At 36.3% G+C, this 24,875-nt stretch overlaps 1 protein-coding gene across 3 annotated transcripts in view; it reads left to right on the forward strand.

The window, feature by feature from the left end:
- Positions 1-24,875, forward strand: part of dennd1b (DENN/MADD domain containing 1B) — a 122,452-nt gene that overhangs the window by 93,072 nt on the left and 4,505 nt on the right. For all 3 annotated transcript variants that reach the window (XM_067416076.1, XM_067416078.1, XM_067416077.1), the window contains 6 exons: positions 2,902-3,003; positions 8,185-8,275; positions 8,956-8,996; positions 9,916-9,954; positions 14,652-14,708; positions 17,973-18,059. In XM_067416076.1, the coding sequence (XP_067272177.1) occupies positions 2,902-3,003; positions 8,185-8,275; positions 8,956-8,996; positions 9,916-9,954; positions 14,652-14,708; positions 17,973-18,059 (417 nt within the window). The remainder of the gene's footprint in view (positions 1-2,901; positions 3,004-8,184; positions 8,276-8,955; positions 8,997-9,915; positions 9,955-14,651; positions 14,709-17,972; positions 18,060-24,875) is intronic.

A 24,875-nucleotide genomic window follows, 5' to 3' on the forward strand; every position in this document is an offset into this window, starting at 1 on the left:
ACACTCTGTAAATACTCAAAACACAACCAAATAAAGAAACCCACTGTAAATACTCACAACACAACCAAATAAAGAAACGCAGTGTAAATACTCACAACACAACCAAATAAAGAAAAACTCTGTAAATACTCACAACACAACCAAATAAAGAAACACTCTGTAAATACTCACAACACAACCAAATAAAGAAACACTCTGTAAATACTCGCAACACAACCAAATAAAGAAACGCACTGTAAATACTCACAACACAACCAAATAAAGAAACACTCTGTAAATACTCACAACACAACCAAATAAAGAAACCCTCTGTAAATACTCACAACACAACCAAATAAAGAAACGCAGTGTAAATACTCACAACACAACCAAATAAAGAAACGCACTGTAAATACTCACAACACAACCAAATAAAGAAACGCAGTGTAAATACTCACAACACAACCAAATAAAGAAACGCACTGTAAATACTCACAACACAACCAAATAAAGAAACGCACTGTAAATACTCAAAACACAACCAAATAAAGAAACCCTCTGTAAATACTCAAAACACAACCAAATAAAGAAACGCAGTGTAAATACTCACAACACAACCAAATAAAGAAACGCACTGTAAATACTCAAAACACAACCAAATAAAGAAACCCTCTGTAAATACTCAAAACACAACCAAATAAAGAAACGCAGTGTAAATACTCACAACACAACCAAATAAAGAAACGCAGTGTAAATACTCACAACACAACCAAATAAAGAAACGCACTGTAAACACTCACAACACAACCAAATAAAGAAACGCAGTGTAAATACTCACAACACAACCAAATAAAGAAACGCACTGTAAATACTCAAAACACAACCAAATAAAGAAACGCACTGTAAATACTCAAAACACAACCAAATAAAGAAACGCACTGTAAATACTCACAACACAACCAAATAAAGAAACGCACTGTAAATACTCAAAACACAACCAAATAAAGAAACGCACTGTAAATACTCACAACACAACCAAATAAAGAAACGCACTGTAAACACTCACAACACAACCAAATAAAGAAACGCAGTGTAAATACTCACAACACAACCAAATAAAGAAACGCAGTGTAAATACTCAAAACACAACCAAATAAAGAAACGCACTGTAAATACTCAAAACACAACCAAATAAAGAAACGCACTGTAAATACTCAAAACACAACCAAATAAAGAAACGCACTGTAAATACTCAAAACACAACCAAATAAAGAAACGCACTGTAAATACTCACAACACAACCAAATAAAGAAACGCACTGTAAATACTCACAACACAACCAAATAAAGAAACGCACTGTAAATACTTACAAAGGAACTTAACCCCTTAAGTGTCACCCCCCTTTTTGAAAATATAAATGAAAATTCACTATCCAAACTTAAATGGTTGCAATTCAAGAATGCTTTGGAATATAGACATAAGTTTGGTCTCATTTTAAAGAAGACAGTCAGCAGAGTATTGCTCAAGTGAAATCACTTCAAAAAATTTAAGTTTAAAATAGTTATGGAAGTTTAAATGTACTGTAAATCAAATATACTGTACAAGATATTTAATATTTAATATAAAATATATATGTTACAAAATAATGTGGACTCTAAAATTACTATCAAATCAAAGCCATATGTCTAATCAATTTGTGTTCCAAATTTGAAGTTGATATCACAAAAATTGAAGTTCCCATGAGATTTTGTTTAGGCGTTGTACCACAAATAGCCACCGGGTGTCATTGAAATTCCATAGATTTTTTTAAATGCAATTTCCTGTGTCAAATGTATATATTTTTGTGTAAATATCACAAAACTGTTTGCAGATATAGAACCGTGAGACTAAGACCTTTCCGACGATATGCGTTTTGTCAAGATTAGAAAAGGTTTTTATTATAAATTAAATAAATATGTTAAATAAATATGAAACATGACAACGCCACTTGGGTAGGAGCCCGCTAGAATAATTTAGAGCACCGTTTCCATGGTAAAGCAAGGTCCGATTTCAAATCAGTTTGCACAGGATGAATCTTGAGTTCGTAAGCTTTCGAATGATATATAGTTTGTCAACATTAGATCAGGATAAATATAGGATATATTGTTTTAAACATGCAGTGGCAAATGGGCCCACCGGTGGGCCAGTGACACTTAAGGGGTTAATACAGAAACGCTGCAAATAGTCAAAACACAACCAAATACAGAAACAGACCGCAAATAACACAGACCACAATGGAAATGAGGACTCCCCAACAAGTAATGAACTCGGCTGGGACCGCTTATTGTTCAACCTCTACTCGTCAGGGGTGTCGTCGATGACCTGAAAGGGTAGTTTTAGATTTAACATCCTGATTATATGTATTGTAAGTATTTGCAGCAGTTTTTTTTCTTTGTTTGTGCTGTGAGTATTTGCAGAACGTGTTGTCAAACTGATGAAGATGTTTTCTTAATTTGTGGGTGTTTTTTCTATTTGCTTGTGTTTTCTTCAGTTGCAGTGCATTGATCTCTCATCCACCATAACAATGCAATAAAATTTGCGTGGGGATGGGTTTTATGAACGATTTGCATAGAACAATGTTGTTTTCAAATCTATATGGCCAGAAAATTCCAAAACCTTTTCCTTTGACACATACGGAAGAAGTGTATCCTCCTAACCAGCCTTTAGTTCTCTTCTGGCAACTTTTTTTTTGTATTCTGTTCATGTGACTCGAAGAGAAATTGAAATGATGTAATTGATTGCAACGGGTGATGATGATAAACAAATGAGCGCAGTCAAACAAAACATCTGTCTGTGAGTCTCGGATGAAGCAGCACAGTTTGCAGGCGTTTTAGCCAATAGCGGACTGTCTATGTTCATTAAAGCTGGCTTTCTTGTCCCCAGGGAGAGCCAATCACCTTCTGCGAAAAGAGCTTTGTGGCACACCGCTCCAGCACCATGAGAAGTTTCCTTGAGATGGCCGTGAACCTGCAACTCTTCAAGCAGGTAAAGTGGAAACGATGGAGGAGATGCTCACAGTTTTCAGCCTCAACCGTAAATTACACGTAAAAAACATTGTTCTTGATTTGTGATCTTAGTTGACATGTTTGATTTTTATATAGATACTCATTCAATTTATTGCACAATAACTCTTAGAATCCAAGAGGATTACTGTCTTGCTTGCACTTGAACCATCGCTCCCTCCAGCTCTATTTATAGCCATATATCGAGCCTCTTTGCCTCCCCCCTCAACTGAAGTCTTAATTTATACCCGGAACGAGCAGTTGCGCATTTAATCACGTCTCCGTCTTGATGCACCATCCACATAATGTTCCTTCCAAAACCCAGATAGTGACCAGCAGTTCAAAGACATCTCCACCTCCCGCCCGTGCAGTAGCTCCGGGAGAGGCCTTATCTCCAACTTGGCCGTATTGCAAAAGGCCAGCACCGCAGTGCCCCGTTCTGACCATGAACCACATCCGCTTGGAGGCCAGCCCTGCCTAGAAACGAGTAGAGGCTGGCTGCCAAGAGATTGCGGGGGTAGTCTGTCAACGACGACCTGCTTTCTGTATCCTAACTCCCCCCTCCACGTCTTCCAGCGCCTGATGCTAACTCGCGATCACCCTGCCAACGAGAGAGCGCTCGCAGCACTCTGGCATCTCCCCATCTCCCTGTCTGCACGGGTCCGGTTAACTGGTTCTTCCTCCAGATTCTCATCACTACCCCCTCGACACCTTCAGACACGGCACTTTTGTTTTTTTCAATGTGTCGTAGTTGCATTCAACAAATTTAGTTGCTTGGAAACGTTTTTGAAGCTAGAGGCGATGCCTTTTGTTCATGTCATAATTAATGCGAAGATTACAAATCTGTTATTATATATTCTAGCTTACGATGCATTTACCCTAAATATAGCGTTTAAAAAAAATTATATATATTTTACATTTGTGCAACATTAATATAGCATTATAAAATAAAGAAATGTAGAAAATGAATGTGAATTATCGATTTTTATTTTGAAGAACTTAACCTGTTAAGCTGATTTCTAAATTTTGAAAAAATCCTAAGAAATGTATACTCAGACTAAAACAAATACAGTTTGTGAATCCTTTGCACTAAAAGCATAATTATGGTCTCATTTGAAAGCAGACACCTGGCAGTTTACTGTAAAGTCAAAATGATAATATTTTTTATAATAAAAAAAAGCTATAATAAGCTTCAAAGTTTTGTAAAGTTATTAGAAATTTATTTGTATGAAATATCTTTATGAAAATAAAATTGAAGTGGGCCTTGGAGAAATCTAGAAATGCACTACAGCTAAAGCCACAAGTCTGACCATGTTATATTTCAGATCTGAAGATGATCAGTCTAAAACTCTGAATTTTATTAAACGTTTTACAAGATCGTTTCATGTGATTTTATTTTGAGATATCGCTGAAATATCAACTGATGTTTATTGCCACATCTTCTCAGCTTTCAGTCGCTGTATTGCCTCTATTGTTTAGAGGTGCAAACTGCCCCATTCAGTTTGTCTCCCCGGCATTCACACTTCTGCGGACTGGTTATGGCTCTAATTATTATTCTTTTGTCTGCATTATAATTACTAACGATTCTCTATTCAAACTGTTCTATTCAAACCTCATTTCTAAATCAAACCTCTCACTTTACCCTCACTGAGACTCTATTGAATGCATTTCGTCCAAATAAGCATTTCAGTAGTTTTACATTTAGAAAATGTTCATAAAAATAAAGTATTTACTCAGTGGCAGGTGCATCTAGGGCAAGCTAGCATGTTAGCTTAGCACACCAGCAAAACAACAATTTATACGATTAAAATCATGTTTTATTCAAAACTTGCTTCATATCACTTTATATTTTATATGTAGAGTGTTTTATATAATCAAGTGTTTTATATAACAATATGTGATCTCATATAGCTTCGGGTCAAAAAATCTGACAGAAAATATACAATGCTAAAAGCTATGTGGAATAGCATTGCATTATAAATATCATCTATTATGAAACCACCCAACATGGCATAAAGAACACAGACCAACCATATATTGCCGCGATTGTGTGTTTATTGTCTTAAAACGTGTTTATCTGCATAAAATAGCGATCTGACAATCCCAGGGAGCTGTGTGGATATGTCCATATGTCAGATACTTCCTGAATGTCACATGGTGTGTCTGTTCTTCATGTGTTCCCCATGGGGTGAATTTTCAGTAGTACAGCTTTCCAGCGCCCTCCGGCTGCCAGAATGAATTGAAAACACAGCATATCACAGCCTACTGCTCTCATAATCATACATCCGCGGATTTTGGATAAAGATTGAATAAATAATACTTCTCTGTATAGAAATTTGACTCAAACGTGTGAGAATCTATCAATATTTCTCCACATCTGCACACTTTTGAAGTAAAAGCCCTGAGGGAAGTTGTTTTGTCGAGTGTCTTCATGACGACCAAGGAGGATTTTTTTATGAATGGGAGCAAATGACGCGCATATTACAATCAAAAGGTAGCGACGCCCAAGATCATATTCATAACTCCTGGAACATATTAACACATTACGGTCACTATAAGACTTTGAGAATAAAACAGAGGTAAAAAAATTAAACTTTAGTCTTAGATCTTTTTAATGATGTATAGTTTGTCAAGGTAATTACTTACATCTGATAGTAATTTTGAGCTAATTTAAACTAAGAGACCTTCAGTGCGTCCTCGTCCTCGTGACGGTTATCAGGTTAAATTCTTTTAGTCCTTCTGTTTTCAGCATTTGTGAAAAAACATCTTTGCTAAACATTAATTGTAGCACACCAATAAATCACAATTAGCTTTGTTCTTTATTACTTTTGATGTGAAACAAAGTCTCAGCTTTCAAATTCTGTCAAATTTTATTATGAATTTTTTTTTTGCTGCTCTTTAATGTGTCGTGATGAATCGCTGTAGCCACTTCAGTTCAAGCGCACATTAACCAAACATCTCTTCCTCTTTACTATTAGTAATAGCATGACATAAACAGAAATAACAACATCAGAAGGTATGTTGAAAGATACGATAAGACTTACCAAACTGCATCATGTCTCATGTAATCGCTCATTCAGTGTTTTAACCGTGTAAAAAAAAACAATAAAACAGCTTATATTTTTTTATACTTAACCTGTTCTTTAATATTTAATGTATGTTTGAATAAATTCATCATATTTATATTTCAAAAACCTAAGTGAAGTAGAAACATAATTATATCATTAAAAATCATTTACATGTGTATGTAATGTTTGTATAAAATTTCGTTGTTAATTTTAACCGTTAATGTTATAAAGGTTTCCCTGTGTAGTTTATAGCATTAGTTGATCTGTTTTTTTCTTGAGGAAAAATTGACGCACTGTACCTGATATGTTCAAAATTAACTGATAATGAATCACACGCTTGTAAATTGAAATCAAATGTAATCATGATATTTGTGTCAATATCCAGCTCTATTAGATACCAACCTTTAAATATCCCCTAAACAAGCAGATAGGTAGGAGCAGTGTCCAATTAATGGGACGAAAGTGTGTCTGTAACACGATACTAAAGGATGAGGTTTTGGATAGGTGTTAATTTGACCTGATCACATGCTCTAATTGGATGTCTGAGACTGAACCCTGTGGTCTCATCACTCATTAAAGAGATTGTAATGAAGTTACCCTGTAGCAGAGTCCAATGAAAGGTGCTGACCCCTAGAGATGTCCTCACCCTGTTACTGGGGCACCTGAGACCTGTTCTGGCCCAGTGTTACTCCAGTGGTCCCATTAAAATGATTTTTTTCCACTTTGCTGTTCAAAGCACTTGCACAGAAATCAAGAAGCACTTCTGCTTCTACTTGCTCTACTTGCGGTTAAACTCCTAGCCCTTAAAGCGTAGGCAGAAGTGTGCTTTGACTTCACAATTTGTGTGACTTATGCAAAAAGTGAACAAATTCAAGGTAACATTGTCTGAAAACATGTGGAAAAAACAACTTTATACACAAATATATTTGCACATTTCTAAAAGCATATATATGCAAGCATTTCAAGAATATTTAATTTGTGTTTGTTATATAAAATAAATATACCATGTGCTAAATCATACATTGTATACACTGTAAAAGCTATGATCAATAAGTTTTGCAATTAATGAGTTAAAGTAATTGTCAACTTTTTTATAAGTTATGCAAGATTTAGCTCATTTTTAAAATCAGTTTAATGTAATTTAAGTTAAAAGTACTTAAAAACCCAAGTTGATTGTACTTAAATTTAAAGTAGCAACTTTTTATTTTATTTTTGTTATACAGTGTATGAGTACATAAGCATATATAAAAAAAGATGCGTAAATACAAGCATCTTTTTTTAGATGTTATTATTTAATCCCATAAGAACGTAAAACTTAAGTTAATTTTGGAATGATAAATACATTTCCATAAACTGCAGAACATTTATAAATTCCTTAATGTCTTTATAGCTTTTTTGTGAGTTTATGGACCATAAAATAAATATGAACATTGTCAAACTGTATATACAATTACAAATTGTATATATAATAGTTTACAAAAAGAACCCAAATTATTAACTGTACTATATCATGCTTTAATATCTTTTTATAATGTAGTAATGTTTTATCTATTCCTTTACATAATATATGTATAATTGATCTATTATATATTTATGATATTAGTTTATTTTATATATTTAAAATACAAAATATAAGTTTCCACATCCTTCCAAAAGGTTTAAATCTTTTTAAGACATTGACATAGACATTTTTACTATGATCTGATTATATATATTCAGAAAATATTTTTAATGTATAGTTATCTATTATTTTTATTTATTTATTTATTTATTTATTTATTTATTTATTTATTGTTGTATAAGTATTTTAAAATCAACTTCTAAAATTCATACTTCTTAAAATAAAAAGTCATAGGCCTAGTTTTAATGGGCATATTTATTAGATCTCTTTTATGTCCTCTACGTGACGAGAGGAAATTAAACTTCCCAAAAGGCATTGCTCACACAACATTCTCCTCTGCCATGTTAATCCATCACCTGATGTAAATTACACACAGTGACCACGTCTGGAGCAGTCTAGATGGAATTGTTTTGGTGTTGTTCTCCATCCCCCCTTCTTCCTTAATAACCTGTGATACTTTAATTTATGGCGGCAGTTCATTGAAGGCAGACTGGCCAAATTAAACTCAGGAAGGGGCTTTACAGACGTCTATGAAGAGGAGATCACAGAGGGGGGCTTCTGTAGAAGTGAGTGCCACCTCTCCATCTTTCAATGAGTGAAAACAGCTCACACACACTCACACTACTTTTACCCTTGGGAAGCAGTAGCTGCAATAACATTAGGCATTTTGAAATAGAAAATTTAAAGTAGCTCTTCCAAAATGAAGTTTCTGTCATTAATTACTCATTTCCTGACTTTGAAATACAAAATAAGAAATCTTGAAGAAGGTTCATGCTGCTCTTTTCCATACAAATAAAATGGAAATGACCAGTTGTCAAGAAACCATCCATAAAAGACATGCAGGTTTAAAATGAAATGAGGTTGTGTAAATGATGACAGAATTTTCATTTATTTATCAAAACTATTTTTGTTAATAAATAAAGTTGCTGTTTCACAGTTTAAGTCTTAGATTTGTTTTCTTTTTTTGTTTAAAAGTTGCACGCACGCACACATATATTACATATTTACAAACTTTTATGTTCTCAATTTGAGAATTCAAATTGACAGCTCTAATATATATTGGTGCTCAAAAAATATTAATGTATTTTTATTTATGTTTATTAGAAATAGAAAACTTTTGTAGCATTATAAATGTATTTACTGTCACTTTTGATTAATTAAATGCATCCTTAATTATTAATTTCTTATAAATAAAATCTTTTTTAAATAATATTTAATAACTTTCTCATGCTGTTCTGTTTCATAGGTAATTCAAGGTCTTATCAACAGTGGATTCACACCAAGGTGGTAAGCAGCAGGCAATTATTCGTTTTTCTGCTCATAATGTTAATGTTAATTTCAGTTGAATAATTAAGCCCAAAGCAGCTCAGCGCCTTTATTATTTCCCATCGGTTATAAGGTGATGAAACACATCCAGTTGAGCAAATCGTATGAAAGTGGAGATGCGATGCCAGGGAAGATGGTGAAAACTGTGGCGTGGGACAGTTAAGATGTTGAGACAGGCTTGATATGATGTGACAGCCAGTCATCGGAGATGACACGAGACTTCTGGCAGGAAACACAGCCATTACTCGATAGATTGAACAAAAGAAAAGCCCTCTTTTCTTCTCTCCTTCCCTCTGCTGTCTTCCTCTCACCTCTCTGCGCGCTGTCTCTCGCGCCTGTTTTCTTTTTGACTGTCTCTTTGCGTTCTCTCCCCCCTTCTATCCGTCAGCCGGAGCCGAATTAGTTCTCTGGAGTGCCTTTTTCAAAAGGTTTTGTGTAAAGTTCACATCCTCTGACTGACACAAATCCATAAGAAAGGGCCGCAGTGCCATCATGTCGGTCAAGGCTTTGGGATGTAAACTCGGCAGCATCCCGTGCATTTCAGAGGTTTAGGCAGCATTCATCTGGTAAAGACCGATGTTACCCAGGAACCAGAGATAAAATCAGACAAGAACATACCATTCAGTAAGAGCTTCCTAGAACTCTGCTTTCACACTCGTATAAAACAACCAGACCTGGTTAATAGATTGTTTTAATGGCAAAGGTGTTTCTCATTGCTTTGGGGCAAAACAAACGTTTTGACGCGAGGAACAAGGTGTTTATTCAGCCGTTAATGATTTGTGACAGTAAATGTGTGTTTATTTTATGTGAGGGGTTTCAGCTAAAGTCTTACGAAATGCTGGCACGTTCTCTGAATATGCATATCTTCTCTTCTCCATAGCGGCAGAGGGCGAAACCAGTGGTGAAAAACCTTCAGATGGTAAGAGCATGCAAGAAAAGCCATTCTGACCTGGGATTTATAAAAGCAATAGTAGTTAATAGCAGATATGAGATTACATTATACTATGGTGATTCATATTAAAAGAAACCGTTGCCATGTTTAAATGCACAACAATTTAGATATTAGTTCACCCAAAAATAAAATTTATGTCATTAATGACTCACCCTAATGTCGTTCCACACCCATTAGACCTCCATTCATCTTTGGAACACAGTTTAAGATATTTTATATTTAGTCCGAGAGCGTATCCAAGTGTATGCACACTATACTATCAATGTCCAGAAAAGGAATAAAACATCATGGTAAATGGTAAATGGACTGCATTTATATAGCGCTTTTAACAGACCCTATGGCCATCCAAAGCACTTTACATTTTTGCCTCACATTCACCCATTCATACACCGACGGCGATGTCAGCCATGTAAGGCACCATCCAGCTCATGGGGAGCAGCTGGGGTTAGGTGTCTTGCTCAAGGACACCTCGACACTTGGTCAGGTGGAACCGGGGATCTAACCACCAACCTTTTTAAGTTTGTAGACAATCTACATGAACCACTGAGCCACTGCCTCCACCGCATCATCAAAGTAGTTCATATGTGACATCAGATGGTTGATTAGAATCTCTTCAAGCATTCAAAATACATTTTGGTCCAAAAATAACAAAAAATACGACTTTATTCAGCATTGTCCTCTCTTTTGCGTTTGTTTTCAAACCTCAAATAAAGATTCAAACGGTAATGAATCAGCGGATTGATTCGTGATTCGGATCGCCAATGTCACGTGATTTCAGCAGTTTGACACGCGATCCGAATCATAAATCAATCCGCTGATTCATAACTGTATGAATATTTATTTGAGGTTTGAAAACAAACGCGGAAGACAATGCTGAATAAAGTCGTATTTTTTGTTATTTTTGGACCAAAATGTATTTTCATTGCTACAAGAGATTCTAATGAACTAACTGATGTCACATATGGACTACTTTGATGATGTTTTTATTCCCTTTTTGGACATGGACAGTATAGTGTGCAAACAATTGGATACAGTCTCAGACTAAATATAAAATAACTTAAGCTGTGTTCTGAAGATGATTGGAGGTCTTACGGGTGTGGAAAAACATTAGGGGGGGTCATTAATGACATCAATTTCATTTTTGGGTGAACTAACCCTTTAAAGGGACAGGTTCACCAGAAACTTCTGTCATTATTTATTCACCCTCAAGTAACTCCAAACTTTCTCCTGTAGAACATAAAAAATATTTTGTTATATTTTATAACCTAGGGATTGTGATTATGTGATCATCAGTAGTGAACAATGTTGTTTGGTTCTCAACGTTCTTTAAAATACACTATATTGCCAAAAGTATTGGGATACCCCTCTAAATCATTGAAATTAGATCACTTCCATTTTCACAGGTGTATAATATCAAGCACCTAGGCATGCAGACACTTCTACACACTTTTGAGAAAGAATGGGTTGCTCTCAGGAGTTTAGTGAATTCAAGTGTGGTACCGTGATAGGTTGCCACCTGTGTAGTCCATTCGGGAAATTTTCTCACTACTAAATATTCCAGGATCAAATGTTAGTAGTATTATAACAAAGTGGAAGCAATTGGGAACAACAGCAACTCAGCCACAAAGTGGTAGGCCACGTAAAATCACAGAGTGGGGTCAGCGCATGCTGAGGCGTACAGTGCGCAGAAGTCATCAACTTTCAATTGCTACAGACCTCCAAACTTTGTGTGGCCTTAAGATTATCTCAAGAACAGTGCCTAGAGAGCTTCATGGAATGGGTTTTCATGGCCGAGCAGCTGCATCCGTCACCAAGTGCAATGCAAAGTGTTGGATGCAGTGGAGTAAGGCACACCGCCTCTGGACCCTAGAGCAGTGAGATGTGTTCTTTGGAGTGACGACTAAAGCTTCTCTGACAGTCTGATGGACGAGTCTGGGTTTAGTGCTTGCCAGGAGAATGGTACTTGCCTGACTGCATTGTGCAACGTGTAAAGTTTATTGGAGGAGGGATTATGATGTGGGGTTGTTTTTCAGGGGTTTGGCTTGGCCCCTTACTTCCAGTGAAAAAAACTCTTAAACTCTTGTATTCAGCTTAACAAGACATTTTGGACAATTTCATGCTCCCAAATTTGTGGGAACAGTTTGGGGATGGCCCCTTCCTGTTCCAACATCACCAGTGTACAAAGCAAAGTCCATAAAGACATGGATGAGGGAGTTTGGTGTGGAGAAACTTGACTGGCCTGCACAGATTCCTGACTTCAACCCAACAGACCTGCGAGTCAGGCCTTCTCATCCAACATCGGTAACCTCAAAAATGGGCTTCTAGGAGAATGTTCAAAAAAATCCCATAAACACATTCCTAAACCTTATGGAAAGCCTTCCCAGAAAAGTTGAAGCTGTTATAGCTGCAAAGCAAGGTCCCATATGAAACCCTACTGATTAAGAATTGGATGTCATTAAAGTTCATGTACATGTAAAGGCAAGCATCTCAAAACTTTTGGCAAATAATGTATATTTTGTATTCCATTGTGTTTAAGTAAATGCTTTTTTAACCTAAGTAACCAATATTTTAGTTACTACAAAAATAGCTTGTCCTTGTATAAATCAGAATCTGGGGTCTTTTTGTTAACTTTTATACATTTTGGTAAACAATATATTTCATATTTGTTTTGTTCTTAAAATCAGTCAGAACGTGAAAAAAATGGCCTTTAATTAATAGTCTAAATTTAGTAATTTACCACAACACACTCGCATACCATTGTTAAGAACAGGACAGACTATTATTGTTTGCTATTATATAATTTTAATAATAGCAATATAAGTTTGCTATTATATTGCTATTATATAATTTAATTATTATATATTATATAGACAGTTATTGTGCAAAAGTACAAACATCACAATTTAAAGGGGCAGTCACATTAGCAACATTCCTCCCATATTTTGTAGAAATTAAAATAACATTGTCAATTAGTATATTAATGAATGAAGCACAGCTGATATAGAAGACACTTTTAAACCAAGCAGCTTTCTGTTCTTCTTTTTCTTTTGGCTGTTCCCTTCAGGGGTCGCCACAGCGAATCATCTCCCCCATCCAGTCCTATCCTCTGTATCCTCTTCTCTCAGACCGACTACCTTCATGTCCTCCTTCACTACATCCATAAACCTCCTCTTTGGTCTTCCTCTCGACCTCCTGCCTGGCAGCTCTAACCTCAGCATCCTTTTAGCAATATATTCACTCTCCCTCCTCTGAACATGTCCAAACCATCTCAACCTGGCCTCTCTAACTTTGTCTCCAAAACACATGTGCTGTCCCTCTGATGTACTCATTCCTGATCCTATCCATCCTCGTCACTCCCAAAGAGAACCTCAACATCTTCAGCTCTGCTACCTCTAGCTCTTCCTCCTGTCTTTTCCTCAGTGCAACTGTCTCCAAACCATACCACATCGCTGGTCTCACTACTGTCCTGTACACCTTTCCTTTCATTCTTGCTGGTACTCTTTTATCACACAACAGACCTGACACTTTTCTCCACCCATTCCAACCTGCCTGCACACACTTCTTCACCTCTTTTTCACACTCCCCATTGCTCTGGACTGTTGACCCTAAGTACTTAAAATCCTGCACCTTCAAGCAGCTTTCTGTTGATGAAGGAAAAATTGCATGACTAAAACATTATGCTAAAAAGTCAGTCAGCAGATTCTTATTGAAATTTTGTGTGGTAACCTTAATAAATATCAGAGTGAAATTACTTTCCTTATTCTGTTGAACATGAAAGTCTGCATTAAATAATATATAAAAAGAAAAACAAGTTACATCCGTCCATTTGGTCTACACATTAAAACCCATCTGGATAATCTGAAAGTGGATTTAAAGGGGTACTTCAGCGCTGGGAAGATTAATCTTTATTTAAACTGGGTCATTAATGTAGTAGCACAATCATTCGAATATACTCCAGAGTTTCTACTGATACAAAGCCATATGCTAATTGCTGAAGTAACCCTTTAAACATTTTGGAACATACACATTTTTATTTTCTCCATGGAATCTCAAAAAGCCGCAAATCTATCTGGATTTCACTAGAAACCAACAATTAAAAAACTTATCTGAATGACCATTTTTGGACATAAGAACAATGTTCCCACAACATACCTCAATATATACAGATGGATTTAAATCTGGAAATCAAGTGGCAGTAGCTTTTGCAACAAATCAACCATGTCAGGGTAAATATATACCTGACCAACTTAGTTTTCACTGCAGAAGCAAATGCTCTATCATTGGAATCTATGAAAACATTTCAAACATGAATGAATTTATTTTTGAATAACTTTACCTGGCTCTCGCCATGAACATAGCCATAGAAACTTGAATGGCATTGAAGGAACTGAAACAATCAGAAAAATACATGAAACTAGATATTTTGAAGAATGATGGAAATCAAAAAACCTTTGAGCCCACTGACTTTAATTGGATGGATAAAAAAAAAAAAAGTTTTATGTTCTGCAGAAGAAGAATCATACATGTTTGGAACAAACTGTAGTGAATAAATATTTTTTTTTTTATATGATTTTTTTTTCTTCATTGTTGGTTGTAGTTAGTTTTTCCAAATTTTTAGTTCAGCTATTAATTAGTTTTCACTCTTTTTTTCTTTTTTTTTAAAGGCCAAAGATCACGCAAAGCGGAAAATACGTGACATGAAGGACAAAATGACTCAAAAGGTGAGTTCTTCAGTTCTCTGTTCATCAAAACCTTGCATATTTGGGGATTCAGAAGCCTAAAAATGTTTTTTGGTTAGGCAGCTCATCATCTCTCACATTCACACTTATACAGACTCATGCGCGCACACTATTTAAGATGGATCACATGACTTCACCCATGGCTCGCGCTCAGGGTTTTAAATGGCTTGTGAAACCTCCTTAGTGCTTTGTTCGGGAGTGTACATTTCTAACAAGTGCGCCTCTGGCGATGGGCTGTCATGTCAACCCCCCTCCCCAGCATCACCTTTCATACTTTTTGCATATTTCATCAGTGAGCGAGTGATTTCTTCAAAGCTAATGTAACGAGATGTATGTTTCCATAACACTGATGTCTTTGATAAGGCAATTGTGGCGTGAACTGTCAGGCCAGGAGCTCAGAAAGGCGGCCCAGAGGAGACGAAACCTCTCACAGTTGATATGCCGGATGTTAGCGGCTGCTGTCTGCTCTGCTTCAGCTAAACCAAAACAGATTTGAACAAGACGCTGCTCAAATGAGTTCGTGTTATTGGGTGTGTGAGCGTTCATATAAATAATCATGCGGTCTGTTGCCGTACAAGACTCCAATGGGTTTGTAGCATAACATTTCAAATAACGCACACTGACAAATTGCGCAGGATAAAACTTGGTAAATATCAACTCTTTCCCTGCCAGTGTTTTTAAGAAAAGTTGCCAGCCACCGCTAGCATTTTTGGTTATTTTCACAAGAAAGCCCTTAGAATATTTAGTTTTTTTAACACTTGAATGTGGGTAAATTGCAATAAAATAGCTACATTTTGAGCAAAAAGCTGAGAAACTACATCTGGATTCAAACGTTGATCAAAACACAGATGGAGTAAATCCATAGACTGTAAAAAAATATGGACGTAGTGTAAGTGACGTCACCAGTAGGATTCCGATAAGCCGTTCGGAAGCTTAAAGCTGGCCGTTGCCATCTTGCGAGCACGTCGTGTGTCACTCCCGAATAACAGAAAATGGGCAAAAAAGCAGGATGTGGGCGGAGCTTATGTGACGCAATGACTATAGACGGCAGATAAATGGCTATCCACCTGTCACTCAAAGTAACCACGCCCTTAATTATGCAAAAGGTTAATGCTTTATATAACGTAAATCAGTTATAAAAAAAAATTCACCCCCCTCACAGTTGTCATGAAGGTCAAAATTAGCCGCATAGACCAAAAACACAATTTGTACCAGGCTGTAAACATGTTTTTTTCTGCTATAAAGTTGGGAATTTTAACACGGGGCTCAATGAGATTCTGCTCCCTTCTGGATAAATTGCAGTTTACATTACTTCCGTATTGGCTTCGAGAGATCGCGGGAGGTTGCTGCTTGAGTAAATCACATCCATCAACTGCCTCAAAGCTTTACAGTCCTATAGTTTGTCCTGGTAACATTAGGCTGTTTTGATTTATATGCTATTTATTGTTGATGATGGCAAGTATTTTTCATACGCAACTTCTTACATATGAGATCGCTCGTTTCTACTTCTTTTTCGCCTGTGTTTTGATCAGGATATTCTGTACTCATTTAGGAGATGCCTAATAGCCCTTTCTGCAGCTTTCTGTTGGTGAATGCATTGAATTTGCTTAACTATCTTGAAGGAGTGAAATCCGCACAGGGAATTCCTTCGATCTAATGCGAAATTGCCAATGTGCAAATTCCTATTAAATTGATTTCAGTGGATGCTGAAAAGGTCGTCACATTAGGGAAATTTTGACAAAATTTCACTTGCGAAAAAAATCATTGTCAAAAGTGTAAAGTAGGTTACTTTGGAAATACAAGTTACCCTATTTAAAATGTAATAAGTAGTGTAACTATGTTAATAACTTTATTAAAGTAATGTATTTGATTACTTTTCTAATGCATGTTTTCAACCATTTTCAAACATTTAACCATATAGATATATTTTAGATATATTTAAATATAACCATTTAGATATATTTAAGAGAAAACACACACTAAAGCATACTATTCGTACCACTATACCATACCGCCATGTGTGTGTGAAGGGAACACGTTGTACTATATAAGGACTAATATTTATTTTTCATTAACGGAAGCAAGAATTGATTCTAGTTTCATACTCACTGGCAACCCAAACAGACAGTGTAGCTGTCTTAACATGCATGGTATTTTTATATTACACATAAAATATTGTTTAGGCTCAATGACCAATTGTTGTGTTAGTAGTTAAGTATTACTTTTTTGCAAGTCAAAATGGGACAAACTAATATTTGTACACTCTGTGGTGTTTAAAGTTAACATTCATCATAGGACATGCTTCCTCAGATTCAATATCAAAACCGATGTCAGTAGCATTTTAATAGTTGGCAAACATATTTTGCTCTGAACTGTTATTTTTGTGCCCTTTTCTATTTTCTGGATGAAATGGTTTTTTAACTTCCAGCACTGGAAAGAATTTCATTACTCGCCATGGTGGCAAGTCACGTTGTAGCCTAAAGCTTTCAACGTAAATGTGGATAAATGTAATCGGCTGCAAGTTTAAGGCTACTAGAAGTAGCAAGTGAGTTTTCTTCAGTGCTGTGACGTATTTCCAAGTGAAACGGAATATTGAACAGAGGGCAGGGTTTTACTTCAGCACTCCTCCTCTCCATCTCGCGCTCAGACTAACGGTTGGAGGGGAGTGTTTACGTATTTTGAAACCTAAGCCGTCAACCTGCCGTCATCTGAGAAGGAACGCCGTTTCCAGGCTGAAAGTAACTTTTCAGATTTTGAATAAAGATTACAGCGACAAACAATTTTTTGTTCCGTGTATTAACATGCATGGATTAATTGTTCACCCTAAGACCTGTAATATGTGCTAACAAAGTAAATAGGGTCAGTTTTGATTTTAAACGAGAGCCATACTGTAATGGATTACAGTTACATTTATATTGTAATTAAATTATGTTACTCCGTTACATGTAACTAGTTACACCCTAACACTGTCTGTTGGTAAAATCCGTTTGAACACGAGTGATCTGCATAGGGAACTCCTTCTCTCAGATTGCCTAAATTCCTATTTAAAAATGGCTAAAGATTTTGCAGAGCAATGCCAAATGTGACCATACCTTATAAAAAGATTTTCCCCTTGCTTAACATTAAACAAGATATATTGAAGAATGTTAGAAACTTTTTTTTCCGAATGACGCATGATTAAACTAGGTACAGTATTGTGCATGATTTCTCAGTTTCCCTCTTCTTCTTTTTTTTGCTGCACTGCAGGATGCTGAAGAAGAGGAAAGCCCGTACTGTGCAGGTTCTCCCACCAGCACTAAAAGCCTTTCACCCAGGAGACTACAGAGGAGAGCGGTAAGCACGTACACACTCTTTCACACACTTGCACACAGAGGGAAGGGGTTCACGGACAGTCCGCCTCCTGAAAGAAGCGGCCATTTGCACACCAGTAAGTCCGAACCGACGTGGGGCGGCTTGATTGACAGCTGCGGCTAAAGCGTCCGTGTGTAGTGTGTGTCTTGCGTGTGCGATTCAGTGATGTGTTGCCAAGCCCAGGCAGGGAAGCGGTGAGCCTCCCAGAGACGCAGGAGGTGGCCTGGATTCATACCATTCACTGGCCTATCTCCATTTCCAACCGAAATAGGCCGCGGTTGTTTCACAAAACCAGATTTTGGACTTGCAACAAGGCTGCAGTTTTGATCTATCACTAACGTTGTTAGGTAAAATCACAATATCATATACTTTTCTGGTGTTTTTTCCCCCCTGGGGTTCAATTATAAAAGCACATTTTCATGTTTGATGACCGTTTTCCATCCTCTATTGGTCTTTTTATGTTAAACTAATGTTTTTGCTGCTAGGTGTAGTTTTTTCCTTGGTTTAGTTTAAGCTAGGTGGTTTTATTCTCCTTGCACTCTTACACACCTTTGATCTGCAAAAAAGGTCAAACATGCATGGGCCTTCCTACTCTGTCCCTCACACTGACGCCCATAACCACCCAGGGACTCCCATGATGCTTTCGCTGCATCGATCTGCCCCCTTCCTCAACCTCTCTCCATTTTTATGAATTAAATTCATTTATTTGTACTATCATTCAATAGTTTGAAGTCTTTTTTTATTTTTGAAGTAGTATCTTATGCTCAGTCACTTTTATTTGGTCCATAATACTGTAAAAACAGCAATATAACTGCAATTTTAAATCATTTTCATTTTCTAATATTAATATTTTTCTGTGATTGCAAAGCATAATTTATTCAGATACATTTATATATAAATATATATAAAAAACATCTTACCCCAAACTTTCGGAATTTTTTCATAAATGTTTTTTATTTATAAATTTGATATTATTTTCTTTTCATTGTTTTTTGTTTTATTTTATTATGTAGTTTTTTCTTTTCTTTTTTCTTTTTATTCTTTCTTTCTTTTATTTTCTTTTATTTATTTTTATTTAAAAATATATATATATATTTTAGAGAGTAAATGAAATACCTGGCTACAAGTGTCCAACATTGACTTCTTCATAACTGTCCTTAATAGATTTTTAAAATAAAAAATACAGGTACAGGCTAGTTCTAAATTGCCTAATCAGACACATACACTCATCAGCAGTCTGCCATGAAGGTGTCCTTTGCTCTGTTATTCTCTGTTGAGGCTTTAACAACTGTAGCTCAGCAACACGAATGTTGATCAAAAATTCAGAGCTGAATGGTGCAAGTGTTGATTAGCTGTAAAAATATCTCACTTCCGCTACACTTCCGGCATGAACAGCCAGCCCTTGTTGCCCTTGCATGCTCACACCTCCACGGCCCGTGTCAGGAGGGCATTGGACAAAAGCCACGGCTGGCCTGATCCCTTCCCGCCTGCATGCCATTGTGACCGGTGACTTTCCATCCAGCCCTTAATTAGCACAGCTATTAGTTGCATCCTTGTCGTCGGGGTGAGATGGAGAGAACAGAATAGGCGGCATGAAAAGGTGTGGAGACGGAGGTCCTCCAATTAGGGCTTTTCTTAAGGTGGCGGCCGACTCCCTCCGCTCACCCGTCCCCGAGGAACCCTCTATCAGAGCTCTGAGATTCATCACATACACACGCGTGTTCTCCTGTTTGTGCACCAGAATGGACGGGGCAGCCACAAAGACCCTCCACGCGATCAATGAGCAAATCAATCCGCAGCGCCGCTCAGTCATCGTTACCGTCTAACAGAGAACAAAAGAGCACAGGGTGACGGGGGTCTGAGCGGCAGGCCAACATGCTCTATTCTTCAATGTACTTCTGCTAGTGTTCATTAAAACGGGAGAAACGCTACAGTATAATGAGAGACCTGCAGTCTCCTGTTATTCGTGTTAGTGTCCAAAAGTCTGAGACCACTAGTAGAAATGCTTCTATTTAGCATTTTTCTAATCTGATAAAATATCCTTGTCACATGTAATTACAATAGATTGTGCATAATTACATGCAACTAACCCTAACCACAGTCTAATCCTAACACCCTAACCCTATAGTAAGTACATAGTTCATTAATATTGCTCAGTACTTAAATATATAATTACACTGTAACACAGACACCTTAAAATAAAGTGCACATTAAATTATCTGTAGAAAACATTTTTATGAAAATGTAAAGTTTTATTGAAAATCTATTTTTTAGGAGCCAAAATAAGCCCAGACAGGGTGATTAGGAACCAAGCAAAGCTTGCATTATAAATAAATAAATGGATATGAAATATTGATTTATTAATTGTATTATGTGGGAAGAAAGTGAGAGTTACACATGAGACATGAAATCAGCTCAGCTTTATGAGAAAACGAAAACAGTTTAGTGGTTGATTGCAATTCAGACAATCAACCAATCAGAATCTAATATGAAGGTATGTATTTCTTTTGATGGATTATGAACAAAAAATATTAATTTAACAGAAATGGTCATTTTAGTTATTCTTATTGAACATAGAATTAAACATAAAAATGAGTGCTGTCAAATTGATTAATCACGATTAATCGCATCCAAAATAAGTGCATGATTGCGTAATATATATTTCTCTGTGTGTACGGTGTATAATTATTATGTATATATAAATACACACACATACATGTGTATATTTAAATATATATATAAAAGTTTTTTTATTTTTATAGATTAAATATATATAATATAAACTTATATAAAGTTTATATTATATATATATATATATATATATATATATATATATATATATAATATAAACTTCATATATATATATATATATATATATATATATATATATATATATATATATATATATATAGTATATGCATACAAATATTTCTTATACATGTGTGTGTATTCATATATACATAATATGTGTGTTCTATATAATTATGAAAACATACTTTTTTGGATGCGATTAATTTATTTGAAGGCATTAGTAAAAATGTTTTTATAGTAATGCAAACATAATAATAAAATTATATAATTTTTACACACACACACACACACACACACACACACACACACACACACACACACACACGCACGCACACACACACACACACTTATATAAAATGGATATATATATATATATATACACACACGCACAAAGTACACAGAGGTTTTTGTTTGTTATATTAGTGTTTTGATTATTTTGGGTTTATAAGTGCTGTAGAGTTTCACAAATGCTATAAGAACACTTGCTGCACTCACAAAAAAGTTGAGCTATGTTTTCTGACTCTGGCTCACTGCGCCGAATCCATGTGGCGTACAGTATAAGGGGCTGGTTTTCAGGTCGAGCCTGAGGGCCTGTGAAAGCCAGACTGGGTGTCAGTAGCAGGGCCTGGGGCAGAGTGGAGCTGATCTCTATCTCCTGCTTATTCCTGCCGACTGAAGCTATGGGTGTGTGTGTGTGTGTGTGTGTTGCGGCTGCCTCCTCTGAGTGGCACACAGCCTCTGGGGAATGACTCCACACACACGCTCTCTGGATGAAGCCGGCAGATGGATCCCCTATAGCCGTGGCCAGTTCAGCAGCGCTGCATATTAAAGAGTCCAAAAAGCTCTGTTCAAGTTGTGTATAATTCATACACACTTCCTGCTCTGGCTTATGGGCTTCCACCTTCATTTACATACCGCCCTAAGCAGTGACCACTGTAAACATGATTGTGTTACAGCTGCAGAAGGGTTAACGGTGCAAAATGAACTCTTCATGTCATGAAATTAAAATGAACATGAAGTTTTTAAAGAAATATTCCAGGTTCAATACATTTTGTGGTATAATGATGATTTACTAGATTTAAAAATAATAATAGATGTGACAGTGGATGCAGCCATTTTTTGGAGGATTTAAAAGTCAAAATGTAATGCTTTTGATATAAAAGCACTTACATACATTCTTCTTATGTGTTACTTGAGCTGTACAGTCATAAAAAAGACCATTTTGGGGTTTTAGTTATGTTTACCCTGAAAAGGTGACTTTTTGTTGTTGACTAAAATCATGTTAACACATATTTTGTGGCTGTACAATTGAAACGTTGAGTATTTAGCCCCATTCACTTCCATTGTTTCTCACTGTAACCCAGATTTTTGCTTTTTTTCAAAGAAAAGGAGGGAGATGTCTTGTTTTGTGTGTGTAATCATCGTTTATTGCTGTCGGTTCAAACCAGAATATCCTTTTAATACACATTCTTGTTTATATACTACACTATTTAATGCTCTTTTAAAGAAACAAAATGCTTTTATAATATTTCATCAAAATGATCCATTATTTATAAAATCTCACCCTATATTTTACACAATGGAAGTACGGAAGTCAAATGTTTGATATATATATTTATAATGAAATTCTATATATATATATTAATAATGAAATTCTATATAGATATTGCTCATTGTTTCTAAATTCATCTCGTACAGGTTCATGGCTGTTTGTATGGGCGGATTAATGTGAGGTAGAACTTAGTGAAACTGTGTAGGTCTGGAGGACTGCCAGCATCGAGATGGATTCGTTGGGTGTCAAAAAACATTGACGTACAAATGGAGAGAAAGCGCTCCTGGCCGGTGGACGTTTCGCTGCAAACCGAGAGAAGCCGCACATCTGCATGAGACGGGGATGCAAAGCTCGCAGAAAGAGAGAGAGCCCTGTCGGCTGTAACCAAAGTGCCACCTGCTGGATGCTCCCGGGCGACACACACGTCCAGACAGTTTCTTGCGCTCTCCTGCTCTCTGATATTCGGAAAGTTGCTTTTAGCTGTAGCCAGTTGGAGAGAAGTTGCCTGGGAAGGGGTCCTGGGCTTTGTTTAAAGGGGAACGGCTTGAATAGCTCAGCAGATGCTGGCTTAAGTTTTGGCTTGGAGGCGCAGGGGTTTTGTTTGCATTTTCCAGGCATATCTTCCCTTTCCATACCCTGCCAAGCGCATGAGATCAGTGCCTGGTCTGAAATAGCATATGAAATATATAATGTAAGCCTGGCTATTAAATCGACGAGACGATTGGCTGCAACGTAAAAGCCTTGTTGCCGCTTCTTACAACTTGGCCACGCTAGAAGCAAAATGGGATTTTCTCTTAAAACGGCCTGCCCTGACAAGAGAGATGAAGTTTTAACGGTTTTAAAGTCTCCGTTGAAGAGCGCGGTGTCTGCTCGTCGCTCCGACTGAAGACAGCCCATTTTCCGCGTGGATTTGAACAGGCAGTTTAAGGAGCAGACGCTGACCTGTGGCAGCTCAATATGTCCGTGCTGATTTAGGGTACACGTTAAAGAAGCAAATAGGCACATGTCTGCTTGTTTTCCAAATCGGCGGTTTTGGCCCGTCTCGGAACAGTGGCTCGAACGGCTTTTATTATTTTATTTCATATCCTGGCCTTTGACTTTGTTTCACTTTGACTCACTTTGGAAAGAATGCAGTGACTGTAAAGTTTAAGGCCGACTTTGTCTTCATGTTGCTTCCCAGGACCCTCTGCTGTGTCATCTCAGAAAGTAATTAGCTATTTGCTTAGACAATTTTTTCTAAAATATCAGATTTTTTTAAAGCTCCAGTTTCAAGTTTCAATTTAAATATGATTTTAATAATCATAATAATAAGTATTTTTATTGTTATTGCTAAATAAAAAATAAGGTAATATTAATAATTACTCAATAATCTAATAATTACTGTAATAGTATTATAATATGTCACTGTAAAATATAAAGATTATAAAACAACTATAATTATTTTATTTGACAGTATAACAAGGTTTTATTTTGGCATGGAATCGTCCATAAAGCTTTTGAATCACAAGCTGCTCATATGCAAACAAAGTGCCGCTCTTCATATGTGACCCTGGACCACAAAACCAGTCTTAAGTTGCACCGGTCAAATTTTTTTATTTTTCTGTACTCCCAGAAATCATTTGTCCTATCATAACAAGCAATACATCAGTGGAAAGCTTATTTTTTCATCTTTCAGGTGATGTATAAATCTCAATTTAAAAAAACAATTTACCCTTATGAATGGTTTTGTGGTCCAGGATCACCGATTATATTTATATATTATATTGCCAACACTTTAGTATCTGGAATACATATACACTATTAACTATAACTTTTGCCTTTAATAAACTCCTAATTTACTGCTTATTAATAGATAGTAAGATAGTTTTTTGTAGCATTTAAGTTTAGGTATTGGGTAGGATTAAGGGATGTAGAATAAGGTCATGCAGAATAAGGCATTAATATGTGCTTTATAAGTACTAATAAAAAGCCAATATCCTAGTAATATGCATGCTCATAAGCAACTAGTTAATAACTGAACCTTAAAATAAAGTGTTACCATTGCATTTAATGAAATCACAGCTTGATTGGATAATCGCAGTAAGCCAACTCACAATTTTACTTTTATTTCAATTAATCATGCAGCCCTACTGTTACTATTATTTCACACCCATAACCTCGAGTATAAACTTTTGACTTGGCCATAACAACTGAAACCTTAGCAGCCGCAAATCAGCACCTAGCATTAGCAAGCACTAAAGGAATGTAGCAGCAAGCCAATTAGCCTAGCATTTAGCTTTTTTAATACATACACCTGAGAGAACTAAAGAATGAAGTGACTGTAAAGTTTAAGGCTGACTTTGTATTATTGTTACTACCTAGCATCTTGATGCCTAATTAACTATTGTTCAAGATTAGCATTAATATTACTATTATTTTCCACCCATAACCATAAG

The sequence above is a fragment of the Pseudorasbora parva genome, chromosome 14 (assembly GCF_024679245.1).
Source record: "Pseudorasbora parva isolate DD20220531a chromosome 14, ASM2467924v1, whole genome shotgun sequence".
Taxonomy (NCBI): Eukaryota; Metazoa; Chordata; class Actinopteri; order Cypriniformes; family Gobionidae; genus Pseudorasbora; species Pseudorasbora parva.